This window comes from Eretmochelys imbricata, chromosome 6 (assembly GCF_965152235.1).
Source record: "Eretmochelys imbricata isolate rEreImb1 chromosome 6, rEreImb1.hap1, whole genome shotgun sequence".
NCBI lineage: Eukaryota > Metazoa > Chordata > Testudines > Cheloniidae > Eretmochelys > Eretmochelys imbricata.
Window position 1 is genome coordinate 7,201,819 of NC_135577.1, and position 24,517 is coordinate 7,226,335.

The 24,517-nt window shown below is 51.7% G+C and overlaps 1 protein-coding gene across 1 annotated transcript; it reads right to left on the reverse strand.

Moving 5' to 3' along the window:
• Window positions 1–1,611: 1,611 nt before the first annotated feature.
• On the reverse strand, window positions 1,612–19,780 carry LOC144267070 (uncharacterized). Its single transcript, XM_077820734.1, is given in 3 exon segments — window positions 1,612–2,717; window positions 18,306–19,228; window positions 19,579–19,780. Coding segments are annotated over 2 exon segments (1,734 nt in total). The 5' UTR covers window positions 19,218–19,228; window positions 19,579–19,780; the 3' UTR covers window positions 1,612–1,895.
• Window positions 19,781–24,517: the final 4,737 nt, after the last annotated feature.

The window sequence follows — 24,517 nt, forward strand, 5'->3', positions numbered from 1 at the left end:
AGGTGGCAATGCTGCTGAAAAGGATGTGAGGGTTACAGTGGGTCACAAATTGACTATGAGTCAACCATGGGATGCCTCTGCAAAAAAGGCTAGTATCATTCTGGGGTGTATTACCAGGAATGCTGTATGTAAGGCATGGAAGGTAAATGTCCTGCTCTCCTCAGCACTGATGAGATCTCAGCTGGAGCACTGTGTCCAGCTCTGGGCACCGCACTTCAGGAAAGATGTGGCCAAATTGGAGAGAGCCCAGAGGAGAGGAACAAAAATGATAAAAGGTTCAGAGAACCTGACCTAGGAGGAAAAGTTAAAAAAAAAAAACAGGCATGTTACTCTTGGGAAAAGAAGACAGAGGGGGGACCTGGTAACAGTCTTCAAATATGTTAAGGGCTGTGATAAGGAGGACAGGGATCAATTGTTTTTCATGTCCACCAGAAGTAGGACATGAAATAATGGGCTCATTCTGCAGCCAGGGAGATGTAGGTTAGTGATAAGGAAAAACTTCCTAATTCTCAGGGTAGTGAAGTGCGAGAACAGGTTTGCCCCGGGAGGTTGTGGAATCCCCGTCACTGGAGGTTTTCAAGAGTAGGTTACACAGACACCTGTCAGGGATGGTCTTGGTCCCGCATCAGCACAGGCGGCTGGTCTTGATGACCTCTTGAGGTCCCTTTCAGCCCTACAACTCTATAATTCTATGCCCAGATGTTCAACAGCTGGCCACCCGCACCCCTTGCTGCATGGGAAGTTGACAACCACCCCGCCCACGGCCCCAGCCAATCTGACCTGGGGGGGGAAATTCCTTCCTGACCCCTAATCGGTCATTCCTCAGCATGCGAGCAAGACCCACCGGCCAGGCAGCTAGAAAGAAGATTCTCTGGACCACCCTAGAACATTGGTCCACCCCGCCTGGGGTCCAGATGGGGGCAGATCTGTGCTGCTTCAGGCTCATGCTGCTCTCATCCCAAGGGACTGACTGATTCAGGATTAATCTGGGGCAAGGTATCGTGTCCATACCCTGTAACCTGCCGGCCTGAGCTCTTAGCCAATAGCCAAGGCCTTGCAAGGCTGTTCCTCTGTGGACAGCACCTCGCTGAGACAAGGCAGGTCTATTCCAGGTGTGATGGTGTTTATTTACAAAGAATGCCCACAGGACCCTGTTTCCCTATACGCCGCAGAAAAGAAACAGCCGGCAGTTTCCCCGCAGCACAATCCCCACCTTTGCCCCTCCAGTGGGCTCTGTGACCAAGAATCTCTGCCTCTGCTCCCTCTCAGGGTCATGCTCCCACCTCCTTCTCTTGACTTGCTGACTCCAACCCAGGCTGATCTCCTAGGGCTCGGAGCTTGCAACCAGCTCAGCTCTGACCCGCCAAGTCTCCTGGCAGTTGCTTCCTTTCTCGGCGGCTCTCTCTACTCCCTAAGTGGCGGTAAGGAGGTCTGTCATTGTCACCTGATAGCTGCCACCAGGGCCTACCAACATTGCACCCCCTGCTGGCACAATTTGTGCGTCGGCTGATTGTTCTATTGAGCCCCAGAACACAGATCTGCATCTAAGAACAGACAGACACACTCACGCTCTATTTCAAGGTGCTTGGAAAAATACACGCACACTTCAGATCATTTTGAAAACCTCATCTTCGGGACCAGGAGCGGAAGATGGAGCGGAGCTGCTTTTCACAGTCTAACAGGTATGACCCAGCTCTAGACCTGTATGACCCATCGATCCCTCCCTGCGTTCCTTCTCTCTCCTGGAACGATCACCGCGAGCCCCCTATAACCCGTCCCTAGCTCTCTTCCCCAGTACAAGCCATCCAGCAAACAGCCAGAAAGGCCATGCCTAGAGGCAGGAAGATGCAGCCCCTTGCCCAGGAGGGTGCCCCTGGGCCGAGCCGGCTGCAGCCCTAGCCCAGGCCGTGGCTGGCCCGGTGCCGCCGCAGGCTGCCGTTGGTGGTGTAGCTGCGCCCACAGTCGTGGCACTGGTAGGGCCGCTCCCCGGTGTGGGTACGGTAGTGCAGGTAGAGCTCCGAGCTGCAGGGGAAGGCGTCCCCGCAGCGGCTGCAGCGGTAGGGCCGCTCCCCGGTGTGGGTGGCCCGGTGGTGGGTGAGGTGGGAGCTCTGCCGGAAGCGGCGCCCGCAGTCGGGGCAGGGGTAGGGCCGCTCCCCGGTGTGGATCCGCCGGTGCGTCTTGAGCAGGAAGTTGCGGGAGAATCCTTTCCCACAGTCGGGGCAGCGGTGGGGTTTGCCGCCTGCATGGCTGCGCCGGTGATTCAGGAACCGCGTGCGGAGCCGGAAGCCCTCCCCACACTGGGGGCACCGGTAGGGGGGCTCCCCGCCTGGATCCCCGTGGGTCCTCTGGTGAGCGGTGCAGTGGGAGCGGATGGCAAAGCTCTTCCCGCAGTCGGGGCACTGGTAGGGTCTCTCCCCGGTGTGGGTGCGCTGGTGGGTGACCAGAGCCGAGCGCTGGCTGAACCCCCGTCCGCACTGGGCGCAGCCGTAGGGGCGCTCCCCGGTGTGGGTGCGCTGGTGGGCCAGGAGGGAGGCGCTGAGGGCGAAGGCCTTGCCGCAGTCGGGGCACCGGTAGGGCCTCTCGCCCGTGTGGGTGCGGCGGTGCCGGACGAGGCTGGAGCGCTGGGAGAAGCCCCGGCCGCACTGGGCGCAGCTGTAGGGCCGCTCCCCGGTGTGGACGCGCCGGTGGGTGACCAGGTACGAGTGCTGGCGGAAGCTCTTCCCGCAGTCGGGGCAGATGGTCAGAGCGTCGCCCATGGGGGCTCCCCGGGCGTGCCCCCCCCCCCTCACCGCCCCTGGGGGCTCCCCTCCTGCGTCCTGGCGGCTGCCGGGATCCAGCCGGGCCCCTTCCCTGCGCCCGGCAAAGGGAGGGAGACCCCCGAGGGGCAGCAGCGAACCCCCCAACCCCTGCCCCTCTCCCGCGGGGGAGAGCAGGGGCCGGGGCTGCCCCGAAGGCCCGGCGGGCTGGGTGGGGGGGACCCTGCCGGGCTCAGCTGCACAGACCCCCGGAGCTGGCTGGGGGGGGGGGGGGGTCTCTCCGGTCCCAGTCGGGCCCCGATCCCCCGCCCCGGCCCCGGCCCCGGCCCCGGCCCCGGCCCCGCGGCCGCTTCCTCCGGGCGGCGATTTCCTGCCTCGGCTGCGGCGAGTCTCTCTCGCGGCGCCGCCCCCGCGCCCCGCCCGGCCGGGGCTGCAGCCGGGGACGGGCCCTGCGCCCGGGCGGGCCGGGCCGGGGAGGTCCCGGCGCTATCACAGCCCGGCCCCATGGGCTCTGGGGCGGGGCAATGCCTCGGCTTAACCCTTCCCTTGCCGGCACGCTCCCTCCTGGCCCTGGTCGCCTTCCCCCCCCCCCCCCGGTCAGGCGGGGTTGAGCCCCCCCCTGCTGCAAAACACTTGGGGATCCCCGGTGCTTTGAATCCTCCCCCCCCCCACCCCGCCGCAGGGTGCAATGTTACAAACCGCTGCCCTCACCTGGGGGGGGGGGGTTGTGCTACCCTGGCGCAGTTTGCTGCCCACCCCCTTCATCATCTGGTCCAGGGGTAGCAAGGTGGGCCGGGGGGGGGGGGGGTTAGGCTCGGCCCAAGTTTGCTACCTCCCCCCATCTCCCAGGAGCCCTTTGTGATGGTGAGAGGTGCCTCTTCATCCCTGGGAAATCTCTGCCTTAAATGGGGACACCCATAAAGAAAAAGAGTAATCCCTAAGGTGCCCCAAGTCCTCCTTTTCTTTTTGCGGATACGGATGAACAGGGCTGCTCCTCTGACACCCCTAAAGAAAGGTATTTGTCTAATTTGCAAAAGCATGCTACAGCACTCCAGGGCCGGGCTGTTGCCTCTAAAACCAGCGAACAGAGGAAGGGGTTGCAATATTTCTGTATTCGGTCTCTTCCCTTTGTAGAAAGTTTCTATAGTAAACAAACATTTACTGTACACAGAACACTGCAACTAGCCTAACACAGGGGGAACAGTACATCCAGCTTATGAATACCTTTTAAACACAAGCTCCTAGACCAGGGGTGGCTGATCTGTGGCTCCGGAGACATAGAATATCAGGGTTGGAAGGGACCTCTGGAGGTCATCCAGTCCAACCCCCTGCTCAAAGCAGGGCCAATCCCCACCTAAATCATCCCAGCCAGGGCTTTGTCAAGCCTGACCTTAAAAACCTCTAAGGAAGGAGATTCTTCCACTTTCTAGGTAATGCATTCCAGTGCTTCACCACCCTCCTAGTGAAAAAGTTTTTCCTAATATCCAAACTAAACCTCCCCCACTGCAACTTGAGACCATTACTCCTTGTTCTGTCATCTGCTACCACTGAGAACAGTCTAGAGCCATCCTCTTTAGAAGCCCCTTTCAGGTAGTTGAAAGCAGCAAATCCCCCCTCATTCTTCTCTTCTGCAGACTAAACAATCCCAGTTCCTCAGCCTCTCCTCATAAGTCATGTGCCCCAGCCCCCTAATCATTTTTGTTGCCCTTCGCTGGACTCTTTCCAATTTTTCCACATCCTTCTTGTAGTGTGGGGCCCAAAACTGGACACAGTACTCCCGAGGAGGCCTCACCAATGTCGAATAGAGGGGAACGATCACGTCCCTCGATCTGCTAGCAATGCCCCTACTTATACAGCCCAAAATGCCATTGGCCTTCTTGGCAACAAGGGCACACTGCTGACTCATATCCAGCTTCTCGTCCACTGTAAGCCCTGCACTCAAGAAAGGGCTAAGTATGATGATTAGTAGTGCTATGATGGCCCTGAAAGCTGTTGTCAAAACTAAGGTCACTTCACTTCTGAACGAGAGTGTCTACACAGGGGTTTAAGGCACTTTATGTGCATCGGTTTCACACCTTTAATGTCACATGGTACTATCTTAATAAGGGAAGGGAAATTGAGGGGAGACAAACCTGTTATTTCCTCCAGTTTAAAAACGTTTTCATTGGTTTTCCATGACACCCACACAAATGGGGGGCTGCAAACATTCAGACGCAAATACCTCTGACGGCGAAGGAGCAGGGCTAGCCACGCAAGCAGTACCAGAGCGGTCAAGCTATGGATAATAATGGTTCATTTAACGTCTGAGGCAGCAGCATAGTCTGGAAAAGATGTGGTTTTGGAGTGTGATATGGCCAACATGCATTAGCTATCTCCCTGTGAAGACACAATGGTGACAAGGCCGTTTAGTTTCACCAAACGGCAAACCAGGTGAGGTCAGCACTGTGCTCCGGCCCAATCAATGCAAAGGAGTATCAGGCTAATTCACTTTAAAAAATCCCGGATTTTGGCAGCACAGAACCGTAAATTTGTCAGAATGAAGAATGTCACTGGAATGTATCGTCACAAAATATGTAGCGTACATCTTAAAGGCTACGCAATTAAAATATGCAATTAGAAGCATATACAATTCAATTAAAAAATCAATATTTACAAATTGACATATCTACAATGCAACAAAGAAAGTAATAGAAAGAAGGAAGTCTGCACTTCGGTGTTTGCAGGATGGGGGATTACTTACAGAAATAAGGATCTTTAATACGTTTTCAATTATGACAGGAGGGGAGACTCACATGTTACTGGAGGTCCAAAACAGTATTGAATGTTAAAGGCATGTACAACTGTTTTAGGTAGATGCAGTCTTTGGGAGAGGAAACAGAAAAAGTATGAAGCTAGTGCACCCTAGAAGCTCAGAAACAAAAAGACAAAATAAAAGACCCCCAAATATATGTATTTATTTAAATGTCATGATTTTCAGGTGTAAAACCCATGATTTTTGAATGCTTGTGGTTGTCAATCTATCTCAGGCTTGTATACCTATATTCAGTAAAAATTACCGTAGAAATTGGCTTCTGAAAAGGATTTCATATAAGATAGTATAGTGCCTTAAGAGCCAGATTTGTAAGTGTATTAAGGGGACTAGCAGAATTTTCAATAGCATCTAGGTATTTTCAACACTTAAAAATCTGGCCTGGGATGACTATTTGGGATCGAAGTTTGACACACAAGTGAGGCGAAAAAGGAGGACGGTGCTGGTTAGAGAGGCAAAACAACAGTAGCAGTGGGCAATCCCCGTAGGAGGATCAAAGGAAACCGAAATAGTTTTGACATGAAACCAGGAAATCGGTCAGCCTAAAAGTCACATGACCCCAAAGAATAAGCTTGGGTATAAAAAAAAAAATCCCCCCGGCTCCCCAATTTAGAATTAAAATCTAATGTTGCAGGAGAAACAGGAAGTGCTATACTAGAAACACAGAAGTGTAATTGCTGAAATGACTAACAATTATTAATATTTTGAATGATTATTGCTATTAAAATATCAGTCACATAGCACAATCCAGCTGCACAGCGTTAATGCAGGTAAACAATGAAGTGCTAAGAGCAATCCAAATAACATTTTTAAAAGTAAATAGTTTCCAGGAGTGAAACTCCATTGCCAGTGGATTCCAAGGAAAGCACAGGCCAGACCAGGCAACGAAAAGAGCAGCAAAATTGTCTTATGTAGCACCAAAAGGCTCCAATCCCACGTGCTAAGCATTGTGCAGAAACAGTGAGACCATCCCTAACAGGACGAGCTTATGATCTAAATAGAGGGAGGGGAAACTGACTAGGGCAAGGTCACACAGTGGGTGAGTGGCAGAGCCAGGAATACAGTTCAGGACCCTGGAGTCCCAAGTCCACCTCCATTGGGCAGGTACACAGGGCAATCTCAGTCATGCGTTGGACAACAACCCTCCAGGTGCTACAGTAGTACGCCTAGTAACAAGTCATAGGGATGTGATCTTTGTTGCCATGATGATGCATTTGTGCATGAATAGGAAATTGATCCTTAAGCTTACTTCTCATCACACACACACACGTAGGACTGAAGGTAAAAAATCCATTACAATCTACATACCACACAGACTATGCTGACAGCTTGTGCCACACGCTCTCAAAGAAACTGCGGAACCACCTGATCAACATCCTCTACAGCAAACAGGGAAAGATTAAGAATGAGCTCTCAAAAATGGATACTCTCATAAAAAACCAACCTTCCACACAAACTTCCTCGTGGCTGGATTTTACTAAAACTAGACAAGCCATTTACAACGCACACTTTGCTTCTCTACAAAAGAAAAAGGACACTAAACTTTCTAAACTACTACATGCTACAAGGGGCCACAGCAATGGTTCCCTCAACCCACCCAGCAATATTGTTAATCTATCCAACTATACTCTCAGCCCAGCAGAAGCAGCTGTTCTCTCTCGGGGCCTCTCCTTCTGCCCCTCCACCCCCACGAACATGATACAGTTCTGTGGTGACCTAGAATCCTATTTTCGACGTCTCCGTCTCAAGGAATATTTCCAAAATACCTCTGAACAACATACTAATCCACAGAGGTCTCCCTACCAACACTACAGAAAGAGGGATTCTAGGTGGACTCCTCCTGAAGGTCGAAACAGCAGACTGGACTTCTACATAGAGTGCTTCCGCCGACGTGCACGGGCTGAAATTGTGGAAAAGCAGCATCACTTGCCCCATAACCTCAGTCATGCGGAACACAATGCCATCCACAGCCTCAGAAACAACTCTGACATCATAATCAAAAAGGCTGACAAAGGAGGTGCTGTTGTCATCATGAATAGGTTGGAATATGAACAAGAGGCTGCTCGGCAGCTCTCCTACACCACTTTCTACAAGCCATTACCCTATGATCCCACTGAGAGTTACCAAAAGCAACTACAGCATTTGCTCAAGAAACTCCCTGAAAAAGCACAAGATCAAATCCGCACAGACACACCCCTGGAACCCCGACCTGGGATATTCTATCTACTACCCAAGATCCATAAACCTGGAAATCCTGGGCGCCCCATCATCTCAGGCATTGGCACCCTGACAGCAGGATTGTCTGGCTATGTAGACTTCCTCCTCAGGCCCTACGCTACCAGCACTCCCAGCTACCTTCGAGACACCACTGACTTCCTGAGGAAACTTCAGTCCATCGGTGATCTTCCTGATAACACCATCCTGGCCACTATGGATGTAGAAGCCCTCTACACCAACATTCCACACAAAGATGGACTACAAGCCGTCAAGAACACTATCCCCGATAATGTCACGGCTAACCTGGTGGCTGAACTTTGTGACTTTGTCCTTACCCATAACTATTTTACATTTGGGGACAATGTATACCTTCAGATCAGCGGCACTGCTATGGGTACCCGCATGGCCCCACAGTATGCCAACATTTTTATGGCTGATTTAGAACAACGCTTCCTCAGCTCTCGTCCCCTAAAGCCCCTACTCTACTTGCGCTATATTGATGACATCTTCATCATCTGGACCCATGGAAAAGAAGCCCTTGAGGAATTCCACCATGATTTCAACAATTTCCATCCCACCATCAACCTCAGCCTGGTCCAGTCCACACAAGAGATCCACTTCCTGGACACTACAGTGCTAATAAACAATGGTCACATAAACACCACCCTATACTGGAAACCTACTGACCGCTATTCCTACCTGCATGCCTCCAGCTTTCACCCTGACCACACCACACGATCCATCGTCTACAGCCAAGCTCTGCGATACAACCGCATTTGCTCCAACCCCTCAGACAGAGACAAACACCTACAAGATCTCTGTCAAGCTTTCTTACAACTACAGTACCCACCTGCGGAAGTAAAGAAACAGATTGATAGAGCCAGAAGAGTTCCCAGAAGTTACCTACTACAGGACAGGCCTAACAAAGAAAATAACAGAACGCCACTAGCCGTCACCTTCAGCCCCCAACTAAAACCCCTCCAACGCATTATTAAGGATCTACAACCTATCCTAAAGGATGACCCAACACTCTCACAAATCTTGGGAGACAGGCCAGTCCTTGCCTACAGACAGCCCCGCAAGCTAAAGCAAATACTCACCAACAACCACATACCACACAACAGAACCACTAACCCAGGAACTTATCCTTGCAACAAAGCACGTTGCCAACTGTGCCCACATATCTATTCAGGGGACACCATCACAGGGCCTAATAACATCAGCCACACTATCAGAGGCTCGTTCACCTGCACATCCACCAATGTGATATATGCCATCATGTGCCAGCAATGCCCCTCTGCCATTTACATTAGTCAAACTGGACAGTCTCTACGTAAAAGAATAAATGGACACAAATCAGATGTCAAGAATTATAACATTCATAAACCAGTCGGAGAACACTTCAATCTCTCTGGTCACGCAATCACAGACATGAAGGTCGCTATCTTAAAACAAAAAAACTTCAAATCCAGACTCCAGCGAGAAACTGCTGAATTGGAATTTATTTGCAAATTGGATACTATTAATTTAGGCTTAAATAGAGACTGGGAGTGGCTAAGTCATTATGCAAGGTAGCCTATTTCCCCTTGTTTTTTCCTACCCCCCCCCCAGATGTTCTGGTTTAACTTGGATTTAAACTTGGAGAGTGGTCAGTTTGGATGAGCTATTACCAGCAGGAGAGTGAGTTTGTGTGTGTATGGGGGTGGGGGGGTGAGAAAATCTGGATTTGAGCTGGAAATGGCCCACCTTGATTATCATGCACATTGTAGGGAGAGTGGTCACTTTGGATGAGCTATTACCAGGAGGATAGTGAGTTTGTGTGTGTGGTTTTTGGGAGGGGGGTGAGGGGGTGAGAGAACCTGGATTTGTGCAGGAAATAGCCCAACTTGATTATCATGCACATTGTGTAAAGAGTTGTCACTTTGGATGGGCTATCACCAGCAGGAGAGTGAATTTGTGTGGGGGGGTGGAGGGTGAGAAAACCTGGATTTGTGCTGGAAATGGCCCAACTTGATGATCACTTTAGATAAGCTATTACCAGCAGGACAGTGGGGTGGGAGGAGGTATTGTTTCATATTCTCTGTGTGTATATAAAGTCTGCTGCAGTTTCCACAGCATCCGATGAAGTGAGCTGTAGCTCACGAAAGCTCATGCTCAAATAAATTGGTTAGTCTCTAAGGTGCCACAAGTCCTCCTTTTCTTTTTACACGTAGAAGAGGGGCTGGGAGCCCAGACTCTTGGATTCTAGCCCAGCTCTGGGAGGTGAGTGGGGTCTAGCGGGTTAGAGCAGGGAGGCTGGCAGTCAGTTATGAGTATGTCAGACCCCCACCAGCTCCTGATGCCCAAGGGGCAGCGGTGCTTCACCCAGCGAGATCAGAGTCTGATAATTCTCCTGCAAGATGTCCCTGTAGAGCTGCCTCTGCCCTTCCGCCGTGAGCCCCCACTCCTCCCGGGAGAAACACATGGCCAATCTCTCCCCACAGCACCTGGAACCCCAAGGGACCCCACAACACTGTCCCAGTCCCCAGCAGGAACTAAGAAGAGTGGGAATGGACGGGGCTGGGGTCCTGTCCTGTTTTTTGTGCACGCCCCCTTTGCAAGGGCCTCTGGGAAATGGAGTCTGCCTTTGCAAGGCAGCATGAGCAGGGTTGGCTCTCTCTTTACTGATCCTTTTGCCTTGCCCCTCCATTCATATTCATCCAGGGGAGTTGTGATCCACCCCACTCTAGCCTGGAAGAGGGTGGCTCCGACCATGATCCTCCCTTGGGTCAGTCCATGGTTCCTCTTCTCTGCATCCTTCCCTGGGCTGAATTAAAGCAATCCATGGCCATAGGTACACCCCACTGGGAGCACATGTTAGGGGCTTATTCCTTCACCTGCTTACTTCCCTAATCCTTCTCGCATGACCAGAGAGCAACAATACCCGAAGGCCAAAGGTGCAAACAATTCAATGTTTATTGGGGTGAACTTCCGGCAAGCATGATTCCAGTTTCCTTCCTTAGTGTCCCCCTTCCCAGCTCTGACACCACAGAGCCTTACACCTGTGTCCCTGTTCCCATTCCTGCCCTTAGCCAAACATGATTCCAATTTCCTCACCCTCAGTCCCTGTTCCCATTTCCCCTCCTCACACCCACCCACTCACTCCCTGATTGGTGAAAGTATAGCTAAGCAGAACTGAAGTTCTACTATATAGCCTGAAGTCAATCATTTTCCTGAAATTTAACTAACCAATCCTAACATATTGTAACGTGATTATTTAACCCATTATATCCCACCACCTTAATTAGTTTACACCCAGCAAAATTAATTATACAGCAGACAGAAACAATCACAGAACCAGACAGAGATTATACAGACAAACAATAGCAAAGTGGGAACTATAATGACAGAACAATACAGAAGTGAGGATTTCACATCCCAGCTATTGATAAGTGAGTTCTTGCCAGACAGGATGCTATCAAACTAAGTTTTCTTTTACATCTTTTAGGCACTTCCCTTTCTCTGGAGGTGACAGGCACTATCAGGACAGGATTGTATTCCTAACAGCCCAATAGCACCTTCTTTCAATGTGACTAGTTTGGAATGTGAGGAGGTGACCGGTCGCTTCCCAGCTTATGGCTGCCTCTGCTGCTTGGCCAAAGGCCTTAGCCTAAGAACAGGGCCTCAGACTGTCACAGTAAGAGAAAGACCTTACACCCGCAGACAGTGATTTTGATTCTCTCTTTTATATCTCTCTAACTAGCCAAGTGATAAGAATACACCTAAATTCTTAGCGTAGAGGCCTTTACAGATAGGCCTGAATATCTGTATCCTAACACTCCACCCCCTTTTTTTTTTTCCTTTTGGGATCCTCCTGCCCAGGTATCCCTGGAAAAGCATAGGACATATGGCGACACATTTCCTGATAGGGCCAGGCATCAAGGTGGACGGTGTCAATAGTCCATTTGTCCCACTGCCCCTTGTGTAGTATAGTGCCCTGCACCTTCTCTCATCCGGGCATACCACACCTATTCCAATTAGTGTTCCGGACTTCCCATTAGAGTGGGCCAGAGAAGGTTGTGTCCAGGTTGTCTAGTACACTGCGGGGTTTGGAGGGCTTATTACTTATAGGTTATCTCCATATGCAATGTAACACAAGTACAGTTAACAATACAAAATCCACAGCAACACCAAGTCCTGACCACTGCAGTATGGTCCAACATCCGAGACACCCCCAAAACACTGCCTTTCCTCCTTTGACAGGGTCACGATCTTATGTATCCAGTTGCTGGCAGTTGCAACAAGCTGCCCCTGCAGGTTTTGCTTGCTTTTGTCCATATCATAAGTCCATTGAACGTTCACAGAGAAATGTGATATTGTCCAAACCAGCCTGACCACTTGTTATGGAATCAGGCAGTATGCCCTAGTTTGATTATTCACAGCAATAAGATTCACAGATCCATTTGTGCACCAAAGTCCAGATAGCAGCGTATAGATGGGTGTAGTTTGGTTATGGGCTGGTGTAATTGTGCCCCCAGTAATATGTACATTCCCAGCAAAACAAATTATACACAGTACACCCAATTGTCCACCCCTTGCATAGACCATTGATCCTGCTCCTCCATAGTCACAGGAGAGGGGCACATCTAAACATCTTCTGTTGATTTACACTATTTTACACACCTCCATTGATTCCCAGTGAGCTCCTCCCCTTCTCATTATTCCATACGGCTCGTGGGAACCACCTGAGCTGCCATTCCATTTCCAGGTACCACGGTAGCTATTACACAGGTGCTGGCCTCCTAGTTGAGCATTTTGCATTCCCATACACATCTGCCCCCCAAGGTCAGCCTTCTGAAGCCATCCCCAACCATATCATGAGATTTTTTGTTCATTGAAGCACAGCAATGCTAGCAACAAGACAAACAACACAGACAAACACAAAACACAGATCCATGATATTCTGAGTTATTTTCCCCGCTGGCACCAGCTTGTAGAGTGTCTGAAAAACAAAAGAAATAATTTCCACCCCCCTGGTGGGGACAGATTATTGCTTAATAATAATATCACTTTCTTTTACAAATTTCCTTGTTAATTGCAGGAAAAACAGAAGAATTACCTCCAGGCTGTCCTTATTTTGTTCTATAGTCAGGCTAGTGAATTACCCCACTTGCTGGTCATTTATGAAATTCATGAGGTTGTATACCTCAGTTTCCCCTCTTGTACAACAGGCCATGTTTGCAATAGTTTCTCTGCTGTACCAAGCTTTAAGTTTATTCTCAGGTAATAGCTGAGACATAGCTTCAGATTTTAGCACTGTACACATCCTGGGAAAATGCACATTCCTTCCAGATAGTTTAACCTTCATAATATGTTAGCCATATTAATGTTACACAAGGTGTAACTGCCTCCCATGCCCACAGAGTTTTCATGCACACCCACCAAAGCAACAATCTGATCCCCCAGAGCCACCCCAAGGCTCAGTGTTCCCATCATTCCTCCCCTTTTCCTTGTGCGCACACACAAAATTCCTTTTTGGCTAACATTTCTTGCACTGTGATTACTCTTTTACACAACTGTACCCCAATTACACTTTCATCTTGTACAACTAGACAACCAGGAGCAGCCAAGTTAAGTTCCAATAGAAACCCCCTACATCCTTTAGTGATTTTGATTACATTACCCAATAGTCAAATAATTTTGATCAGATTCTCTCTGTGCCTGCAGCAGTCCCTTATAGACTATTTCTGTGGGAAAAGGGCCCATTTTCCCTCAGAATAACTGTAAAGGTTTCTGGGGACAGAAGCCTAGTGGTGGTAGTAGCCACTTTACCTGACCCCCTTGGATAATTTAATTACCAAGCTTCCATCCAATGTGACTGCAGAGTTGCACATACAGTTACATTTATAGAACTGGGTTTTATCATTAAACAAAATCTTCCTTCTTGACATCTCACATAAGTATCCGAAGTACCCTCCATTAAAACTTCAGAAAAACAAAAGTGTGGAAAGGCAGGGGGAGAGGTGGAAAGAAACCAATTAAGCCTGCCAGGTCAGTTTAAAGTATAGGCTACCAGCAGCAAATTAAGTAAACTGAGGAAAAGAAGAAAAGGACATAGTTAGCTTTGATCCAAGAGTACGCTCCCTGGGTTGAAACAGTTGGGAACCCTTATCCTCAGGTTCTCATTCTGGCTCTGGGAGAAGAGTGGGGGTTGTTACCTGCTCCTGCAAACCCTGCCACTCCCCCCCCCCGCCCCTTCTTTCTCTCCACTCCCCCAGGAGCAAGTCCCAGCTCCAGTCTCTAAAGATTGTCTGTTAACTCTGCTTTTGACTTTAAACCCTGCTGTGCCAAATCATCTTTAACCATCCCTAACTAATTTACAACCCTTCAGCAGCCCTTGCTGAAGCAGCACCAAAGTTGAAAGATTCCTGGCAGCTTCCCATAATGCTGCCCTTACTTCAAACCTCTCACAAGTGGACTGAAGAGCCTCCTTTCCCCGGAAGGCATTCAGTCCCCATGGGCAGGGACCTTCTTCCACTACCGTATGCCAAGGAGGGTGGGCTCCTCAGCCACCCCCCATCCCTCTGGGTCCCCTAACGCTTCCTCCATTTCCTTGTTAATCTCATCCCAGGTTGACCCCTGCACGTGGTATGGGCCCTGGTTCTTCCTTATCCATTTATCCAAAAAATCCTTTACCCTGGCTTGACAGAACTGGCAACTACTATCAAGAGAGTTCGCAATACCCCCTCCAAGCAGCTGCGCAGACTGTTGGGGAGGGGGACTTACAGGCTGCCACTCACCTATCCAATGCGATGCATCCGAGTCACCAGCACCAAGATGTTAGGGGGCTTATTCCTTCACCCACTTACTTCCCTGGTCCTTCTCGCATGACAAGAGAGCAACAATACCCGAAGGCCAAAGGTGCAAACAATTCAATGTTTATTGGGGTGAACTTCCAGCAAGCATGATTCCAATTTCCTTCCTTAGTATCCTCCTTCCCAGCTCTGACACCACAGAGCCTTACACCTGTGTCCCTGTTCCCATTCCTGCCCTTAGCCAAACATGATTCCAATTTCCCCACCCCCATTCCCTGTTCCCATTTCCCCTCCTCACACCCACCCACTCACTCCCTGATTGACTTCAGGCTATATAGTAGAACTTCAGTTCTGCTTAGCTATACTTTCACCAATCATTTTCCTGAAATTTAACTAACCAATCCTAACATATTGTAACGTGATTATGTAACCAATTATGTCCCACCACCTTAACTAGTTTACACCCAGCAAAATTCATTATACAGCAGACAGGAACAATCACAGAACCAGACAGAGATTATACAGACAAACAATAGCAAAGTGGGAACTATAATGACAAAACAATACAGAAGTGAGGATTTCACATCCCAGCTATTGATAAGTGAGTTCTTGCCAGACAGGATGCTATCAACCTAAGTTTCCTTTTACATCTTCTAGGCACTTCCCTTTCTCTGGAGGTGATAAGCATTATCAGGACAGGATTGTATTCCTAACAGCCCAATAGCACCTTATTTCAATGTGGCTAGTTTGCAATGGGAGGATGTGATCAGTCGCTTCCCAGCTTATGGCTGCCTCTGTTGCTTAGCCAAAGGCCGTAGCCTAAGAACAGGGCCTCAGACTGTCACAGCGAGAAGGCCCTTACACCAACAGACAGTGATTTTGATTCTTTCTTTTATACCTCTAGAACTAGCCAAGTGATAAGAATACACCTAAATTCTTAGAGCACAGACCTTTACAGACAGGCCTGAATATCTATATCCGAACAGCACACTTCCCATTCCCCTCCCTCTGCTATGGCCCCCTCCCTTCCACGGTCTCCCCACACCACTGTTCCCTGCCTTCCATGGGGCTGTGTAATGGTCCTGACTCAAGATCTGGTTGGGGAGCATGGCTTAGTGGTCAGAGTCACAACCCCTGACTGCCATGGGCTTGGGGGACGGGGAGCCCAGGTCCTCCCACTCTACCAAGCTCTGACCCAGGGCTCTTTGGGCTACCAGTAGGCTGGCAACCAAAGCTGTGCTCCCTGGGCCTCTTCCTCCCCTCATCCCTCTGGGTCAGATTAGTTCAAGGCTTTCCCCTGGTGGGGAAAGCCAAACCACAATAAATAAGAGGGGGTTACCAATGTCCAAAGGATACGTCCCTCTCTGGGTGGGTCCTCCTTTCCGGGCAGCTATCACAGCCTTCAGGCTTCCCACTGCACTATGCAGGTTTTCTCACCTCTCCCTCTACAACCCAAAGGAGCGGATTCCCTGTCTCTTAATTCCTCCAGCAGATGGAGCATTTGCTGCAGGTGGGGCAGGGCAGAGCTGGCTGAGCCCAAAATAATCCCTTAACCTCTTGTTGCATAGTGCGGCAACCCCATCACAGGCTGGCTGGGAACTCAGCTCCAATCCAACCCAGCAACAAAATCTGTGTCTGGGGCCTTGGGGCTTTCCTCTCTGCCTCTGTGTCCTGTCCTGTTACCAGAGTAACAGGTTTCAGAGCTAAGATGCAGAGGGCACTTCCCCCACCCCTTCAGAGAGTGTTCGGCTCAGGCTCTTTGTAGACTCAGGCAGCATTGCTGCACTGATTACAATCAGGGCAGTTCACACCTCTCTGAGCAATAGGCTCAGGCTCTCTGCAGACTCAGGCAGCATTGGTTCCATTTGGGAAAGTTCCCACCTCTGAGTGATGAGTTCAGCTCACAGCCAAGAGACATTTTGAAACTTTTCTTTGCAACCTTGAGTGTTAGCGGTTTTGTTTTTAATGAAAACGGGGATTCTAATAAAAACTTGCAACTCCAGAAGCCAGGGCCCTGAGAATGGAACTAAACCCAGCCCCAATTCATTATCCAAACCTCTAAGGCCTCCCCAATAACTACACTCACCCCCAACACAACCCTTCCTTTCAATACCTCCATAACGACAACACTGACTTCCAAACTGTCACCTGTGAAGGTTGTCTTTATTACATGCAGCCTGGTAGAACACAGAGGTTGTGATCCGTGTCCCTTGTTGGTCAAGGAGTACTGACCGTGGAGGAAGTCCCTACCTCAAAGACTTTACAGTCTGTTCAGCGGATACAGAGCTGAGATTCTCCCTGGAGCCCCAGGGCTTTGGAAACGCGCTCCACATTACAATGTGTGGGGATCAGACATCGAAAGGTGCCTAGATTCATAGAGTCCAAGGTCAGAAGGGACCCTTGTGATCATCTAGTCCAGTGGTTTTTAAACTTTTTTTCTGGCCACCCAGTTGAAAAAAATTGTTGATGCCCACTGGAGCTGGGGATGAGGGGTTTGGGTGTGGGAGGGGCTCAGGGCTGGGGGTTGAGGTGCAGGGGTGAGGGCTGTGGGGTGGGCCTGGAATGAGGGGTTCAGGGTGCAGGATGGGGGCAGGGCTCTGGGCTGGGGGTGCAGGCTCTAGGGTGGTGCCAGGGATGAGGCTTTTGGGGTGCAGGAGGAAGCTCCAGGTTTGGGGGAGGGCTCAGGCTAGGGCAGGGGATTGGGGCACAGGCTTACCTCGGATGGCTCCTGGTTAGCAGCGGAGCGGGGGTGCCAAGGCAGACTTCCTGCCTGTCCCGGCACAGCGCCGTGCCCTGGAAGCGGCCAGCAGCAGATCTGGCTCCTAGGTGGAGGCACGCAAGAAGTTCTGCGTGGCTGTCACCCGCAGGCACCGCCCCCCGCTCCCATTGGCTGGGAAACAGCCAATGGGAGTGCGGAGCTGGTGCTCGGGGCAGCGCACGGAGCCCCATGGCCCCCCGACCTAGGAGCTGGACCTGCTGCTGGCCATTCCGGGGCACAGTGCGGTGTCAGAGCAGATACTGTCTAGCCTGCCTTAGCCGGGCAGCACCGCCGATGGGACTATTAACAGCACGGTCGGCGGTGCTGATTAGAGCCGTCACGACCCAGTGTCTGACATTCCGCGACCCAGTACTGGATCACAACAAACAGCTTGAAAACCACTGATCTAGTCTGACCTCCTGTATAGCACAGGCCAGAGAACTCCCTCCAAATAATTCCTAGAGCAGAGCTTGAAGGAAAGCCTCCACTCCTGATTTAAAAATTGCCAGGGATGGAGAATCCACCATGACCCATGGTAAATTGTTCCAGTGGTTAATTACTCTGTTAAAAATGTATGCCTTATTGCCACCTTTTCTGCCTAAGGGATGGGGCGATCCAATCCCCATTAAAATTAATAAAGGGGGCATCTGAACCCCGTGGTTATCTCTGAACACCCCCCCCACTCCGTGCATCAAAAAGGCACTAGGAGTTTGGCTAGAAATCAAGGGATTAAATCCAAGGGGTTATTTGAAATAAGTGAGGTCCCTAAAACTATTTAGCTCGCCTTAGCTGTACCCCTGCACAGGAGGGAGCACGTACAAAGGGAGACACATGTATGGGTTTTATGGGGCGTTATAAGGGATGAACCTTGGCTAATACACACCCCAGGGCTGGGACGTGTAGGGGGAGGCATGCATGGCATTCTATGCTATATGGGTTCTCCGGTGCGTAATATGGTGCGAGCTCCAAACAAAGCTCTTCCCGCACTAGAGGCATTTGAAGGGTCTCTCCCCAGTGTGGATCCGCAGGTGGCTGGCCAGCGTGGATGCCTGAGTGAAGCATTTTCTGCAGATGGGACATTTGTATGGTTTCTCCCCTGTGTGAACCGACTGGTGCCGGATCAGCTGGGAGCTGCGGACAAAGCCCCTCCCGCAGGGGCACCTGTAGGGCCGCTCCCCCGTGTGGGTTCGCTGGTGCTGCAGGAGGTGGCAGCTCTGAGCAAAGCCCTTCCCGCACTCAGGGCATTTGTAGGGCCGCTCCCCCGTGTGGGTGCGCTGGTGCCGGTTCAGGTTGCGGATCTCGCTGAAGCCCTTCCCGCACTCAGGGCATTTGTAGGGTCTCTCTCCCGTGTGGGTCCGGCAGTGCAGGGTGAGCTGGGAGCGCCGCAGGAAGCCCCTCCCGCAGTCGGGGCACTGGTAGGGGCGCTCCCCCGTGTGGGTTTGCTGGTGGCAGATCAGGTGGGAGCTCAGGCCAAAACTCTTCCCACACACGCCGCAGCTGAAAGGGCGCTCCCCGGTGTGAGTCCGCTGGTGCTGGATCAGGCCCGAGCTCTCGATGAAGCCCTTCCCACAGTCAGGGCACTGGTAGGGGCGTTCCCCGGTGTGGGATCTCCGGTGTCGGAGGAGCCGGGAGCTCCAAGGGAAGCTTTTCCCACAGTCGGGGCACGTATTCGCTCTCTCCCTGGCCTGGGTTCCCCGAGACACCATGTCATATTCAGCTTCGACACCAGCTCTGGATTGACTCAGTTTCCCTGCCGGGGGGGCAGAATGGCAATGGAGAGCCTCATCAGTATCCTCCGGCTTGGGGCTCTGGGAGGTCCTGGGCAGCTCCGCTCCCACAGTCCCTTCCCGCTGGGGGATCTCCTCAAAGTTCCCACTCGCCATCCCGGCACCTGCTGGGAGAGAGAGAGAGAATCCAGGTGGGGCTCGGTCCCTGCGCCCGGGTGAAGGGGGGGGGGGCAGCAAAGGGGTTTGTCGCTGAGCAGAAAACCTGATGGGCAGGACGCGAATCCCCCAAACCCTTCCCTGAGGGGAGAGGGGGGCCGGGGCTGCCCCAACAGCCCAGCTGAGGCCCCAGGGAAAGGCTGGGGGAGGGGAGGGCTCCTGCCGGGGGGATCCGGGAGTGACACCTGCCCTGAGGACAGGGACCTGCCGGGGACGATGCTGGCAGGAGACAGAACTGGGGGCTCCCGGCTGGTCCCTTCCCGCCCGGACGGTCTCCGAGCCGGTGTCGCTCACCCCTCACCTGGGTGGGCGCCTCTCGGGGTCTCCCCGTCCTCGGAGCCCGGGAGATCCTGGCAATTCTCCTGCGGCGCGTCCCGCAGCGCTGCCTCTGCCCGTCCGCCGGGAGCCCCCCGCCCCGCGGGAGCCTCCTCCAGCCCCGCCGGGAGCCACCGGGGCGGGCACCCCGCGCCGCACCTGCCCCCGGGGCCAGCGTCCCCAGCACTCGGGCGGGGGCGGGAGCGACTTTCGGACGGGGCGGGGGCGGGGGCGGCTTTCAGCGCGGCCCACTTGGCCAAGGTCTCTGGGAAATGGAGTCTCCCTTGGCCATGCCCCGGGGGGGCTGGTTGCGTGGGGCGGGCTGGAGGTTTCCGCCCCCGCCCCTCCCCCTGTTGAATATTCATGAGGGGCGGGGAGCTGGTACCTTTGTTCCAGGCTGTCCCTGTTGCCGACAGATCCGCTCCGGCCGAAGCAGGAATTCATTCCGGGCAGGTCTCGGACCCGTGTTCCAGGGGAGGTCAGACACGATGATCCCAGCGGTGCTTTGTGGCTTGAAGAGCTACGAATCTCCCCCTAGCCTGGCAGGCGCAGGGAGGCCCGGGGGCAGGGCTGGGGCAGGAGAAGGATGAGCAGGCAGGACAGACGGTCCTCGGGAGTGAGGCTGGAGAGCCAGGGGCTGGTTAGCCCAGAGAGGGGAGGAGGGAGAGGGGACCGGAGCGAGGAGCGAGGTGGAGACAGGAGCTTAGGATCTTCTGTGCCACAAAACCCTCAGGGGGCGTTTAATGGACTTGAAAGGCAACAGATTACAGAGGAAGAACTTTAGGACAGCAGTCCCAGCCACGAGCCAGGCCTGCCCAAGGCAGACCCAAGGTGGGAGAGGGAAAGAGGCTCAGAGAAGGGAATGGTTTCAGAGTGGCAGCCGTGTTCGTCTGTATTCGCAGAAAGAAAAGGAGGACTTTTGGCACCAGAGAGACTAACCAATTTATTTGAGCATAAACTTTCGTAAGCTACAGCTCACTTCATCGGATGCATTCAGTGGAAAATGCAGTGAGGAGATTGATATACACACAGAACATGAAACAATGGGTGTTTTTCATGCACACTGTAAGGAGAGTGATCACTTAAGATGAGCTATTACCAGCAGGAGAGCGCGGGGGTGGGGTGGGGAGGGGAGGGCTAAAGAAAACCTTTTGTAGTGATAATCAAGGTGGGCCCTTTCCAGCAGTTAAGAAGAATGTCTGAGGAAGGGGGGGGGGGGGGGGAGATAAACATAGGGAAATAGTTTTACCTTGTGTAATGACTCATCCACTCCCAGTCTCTATTCAAGCCTAAAATAATTGTATCCAGTTTGCAAATTAATTCCAATTCAGCAGCCTCTCGTTGGAGTCTGTTTTTGAAGTCTTTTTGTTGTAATATTGCAACTTTTAGGACAGAGATCGAGTGACCAGAGAGATTGAAGTGTTCTCCGACTGGTTTATGAATGTTATAATTCTTGACGTCTGATTTGTGTCCATTTATTTTTTTACGTAGAGACTGTCCAGTTTGACCAATGGACATGGCAGAGGGGCATTGCTGGCACATGATGGCATATATCACATTGGTAGATGTGCAGGTGAATGAGCCTCTGATAACGTGGCTGATTGGATTAGGCCCTATGATGGTGTCCCCTGAATAGATACGTGGGCACAGTTGGCAACGGGCTTTGTTGCCAGGATAGGTTCCTGGGTTAGTGGTTCTGTGGTGTGGTGTGTGGTTGCTGGTGAGTATTTGCTTCAGGTTGGGGGGCTGTCTGTAGGCAAGGACTGGCCTGTCTCCCAAGATCTGTGAGAGTGATGGGTCGTCCTTCAGGATAGGTTGTAGATCCTTGATGATGCGTTGGAGGGGTTTTGTTGAGGGCTGGTTGGCTTGTGGCATTCTGTTATTTTCCTTGTTGGGCCTGTCCTGTAGTAGGTGATTTCTGGGTACTCTTCTGGCTCTGTCAATGTGTTTCTTCACTTCAGCAGGTGGGTATTGTAGTTGTAAGAATGCTTGATAGAGATCTTGTATGTGTTTGTCTCTGTCTGAGGGGTTGGAGCAAATGCGGTTGTATCGTAGAGGTTGGCTGTAGACAATGGATCGTGTGGTGTGGTCAGGGTGAAAGCTGGAGGCATGTAGGTAGGAATAGCGGTCAGTAGGTTTCCGGTATAGGGTGGTGTTTATGTGACCATCGCTTATTAGCACCGTAGTGTCCAGGAAGTGGATCTCTTGTGTGGACTGGTCCAGGCTGAGGTTGATGGTGGGATGGAAATTGTTGAAATCATGGTGGAATTCCTCAAGGGCTTCTTTTCCATGGGTCCAGATGATGTCATCAATGTAGCGCAAGTAGAGTAGGGGCATTAGGGGACGAGAGCTGAGGAAGCGTTGTTCTAAGTCAGCCATAAAAATGCTATCGTGTCATGTGCCAGCAATGCCCCTCTGCCATGTCCATTGGTCAAACTGGACAGTCTCTATGTAAAAGAATAAATGGACACAAATCAGACGTCAAGATTTATAACATTCATAAACCAGTTGGAGAACACTTCAATCTCTGACCTAAAAGTCACAATATTACAACAAAAAGGCTTCAAAAACAGACTCCAACGAGAGACTGCTGAATTGGAATTAATTTGCAAACTGGATACAATTATTTTAGGCTTGAATAGAGACTGGGAGCGGATGAGTCATTACACAAAGTAAATGTATTTCCCCATGTTTAATCCCCACCCACCCCCCACTGTTCCTCAGACATTCTTCTTAACTGCTGGAAAGGGCCCACCTTGATTATCACTACCAAAGGTTTTCTTTAACCCCCCCACACCCCTCCCCGCTATCCTGCTGGTAATAGCTTATCTGAAGTGATCACTCTCCTTACAGTATGCATGATAAACACCCATTTTTTCATGTTCTGTGTGTATATAAATCTCCTCACTGCATTTTCCACTGAATGCATCCGATAAAGTGAGCTGTAGCTCAGGAAAGCTTCGGCTCAAATAAATTGGTTAGTCTCTCAGGTGCCACAAGTACTCCTTTTCTTTTTAGAGAAGGGAATGACTCCCTCAAGGTCCAGGAATACCTAGTCCAATGCTAGTACCTTCTCCACCAAAAGATTGCACACGTCTGTTTCTCTAGCAGTCCCTACTCAGTGCACACACCAGGGGCTCACGCTTTCCTTCCATTCAAGTTCCCTGTGTGCCACCATCCCAACCCCTCTATTTCAGAGACTCCCTCCTTCTCCCTCAGGCCAGGGGCAATGGAGAGCCTCAGCAGTATCTTCCCGCTTCCAGCTCCTGGTGGGAAAAGCTAAACCACATTAAATAAGAGGGGGTTACCAATGTCCAAAGGATACGTCCCTCTCTGGGTGGGTCCTCCTTTCTGGGCAGCTATCACAGCCTTCAGGCTTCCCACCCTGCACTCTGCAGGTCTTCTCACCTCTCGCTCTACAACCCAAAGGAGCGAATTCCCTGTCTCTTAATTCCTCCAGCAGATGGAGCATTTGCTGCAGGTGGGGCAGGGCAGAGCTGGCTGAGCCCAAAATAATCCCTTAACCCCTTGTTGCATAGTGCGGCAACCCCATCACAGGCTGGCTGGGAACTCAGCTCCAATCCAATCCAGCAGCAAAATCTGTGTCTGGGGCCTTGGGGCTTTCCTCTCTGCCTCCGTGTCCTGTCCTGTCACCAGAGTAACAGGTTTCAGAGCTAAGATGCAGAGGGTACTTCCCCCAGCCCTTCAGAGAGTGTTCGGCTCAGGCTCTCTGCAGACTCAGGCAGCATTCGTTCCATTTGGGAAAGTTCCCGCCTCTCAGAGCAATGAGTTCAGCTCCCAGCCAAGAGACATTTTGAAACTTTTCTTTGCAACCTTGAGGGTTAGAGATTTTGTTTTTAATGAAAACGGGGTTTCTGATAAAAACTTGCAACTCCAGAAGCCAGGGTCCGGAGAATGGAACTAAACCCAGCCCCAATTCATTATCCAAACCTCTAAGGCCTCCCCAATAACCACACTAACCCCCAACACAACCCTTCCTTTCAATACCTCCATAACGACAACACTGACTTCCAAACTGTCACCTGTGAAGGTTGTCTTTATTACATGCAGCCTGGTAGAACACAGAGGTTGTGATCCGTGTCCCTTGTTGGTCAAGGAGTACTGACCGTGGAGGAAGTCCCTACCTCAAAGACTTTACAGTCTGTTCAGCGGATACAGAGGTAAAATTCTCCCTGGAGCCCCAGGGCTTTGGAAACGCGCTCCACATTACAATGTGTGGGGATCAGACATCGAAAGGTGCCTAGATTCATAGATCCCAAGGTCAGAAGGGACCCTTGTGATCATCTAGTCCAGTGGTTTTTAAACTTTTTTTCTGGCCACCCAATTGAAAAACATTGTTGATGCCCGTGACCCACCGGAGCTGGGGATGAGGGGTTTGGGTGTGGGAGGGGCTCAGGGCTGGGGGTTGAGGTGCAGGGGTGAGGGCTGTGGGGTGGGCCAGGAATGAGGGGTTCAGGGTGTAGTCGGGGGCTCTGGGCTGGGGCAGGGGGTTAGGGTGCGGGATGGGGGCAGGGCTCTGGGCTGGGGGTGCTGGCTATGGGGTGGTGCCAGGGATGAGGGGTTTGGGGTGCAGGAGGAAGATCCAGGTTTGGGGGGGTCGGGCTCAGGCTAGGGCAGGGGATTGGGGCACGGGCTTACCTCAGATGGCTCCTGGTTAGCGGCGCAGCAGGGGTGCTAAGGCAGACTTCCTGCTGGTCCCGGCACAGCGCCGTGCCCTGGAAGCGGCCAGCAGCAGATCTGGCTCCTAGGTGGAGGCACGCAAGAAGCTCTGCACGGCTCTCAGCCACAGGTACCGCCCCCCGCTCCCATTGGCTGGGGAGCACGGAGCTGGTGCTCGGGGCAGCGCATGGAGCCCCGTGGCCCCCCGACCTAGGAGCTGGATCTGCTGCTGGCCATTCCGGGGC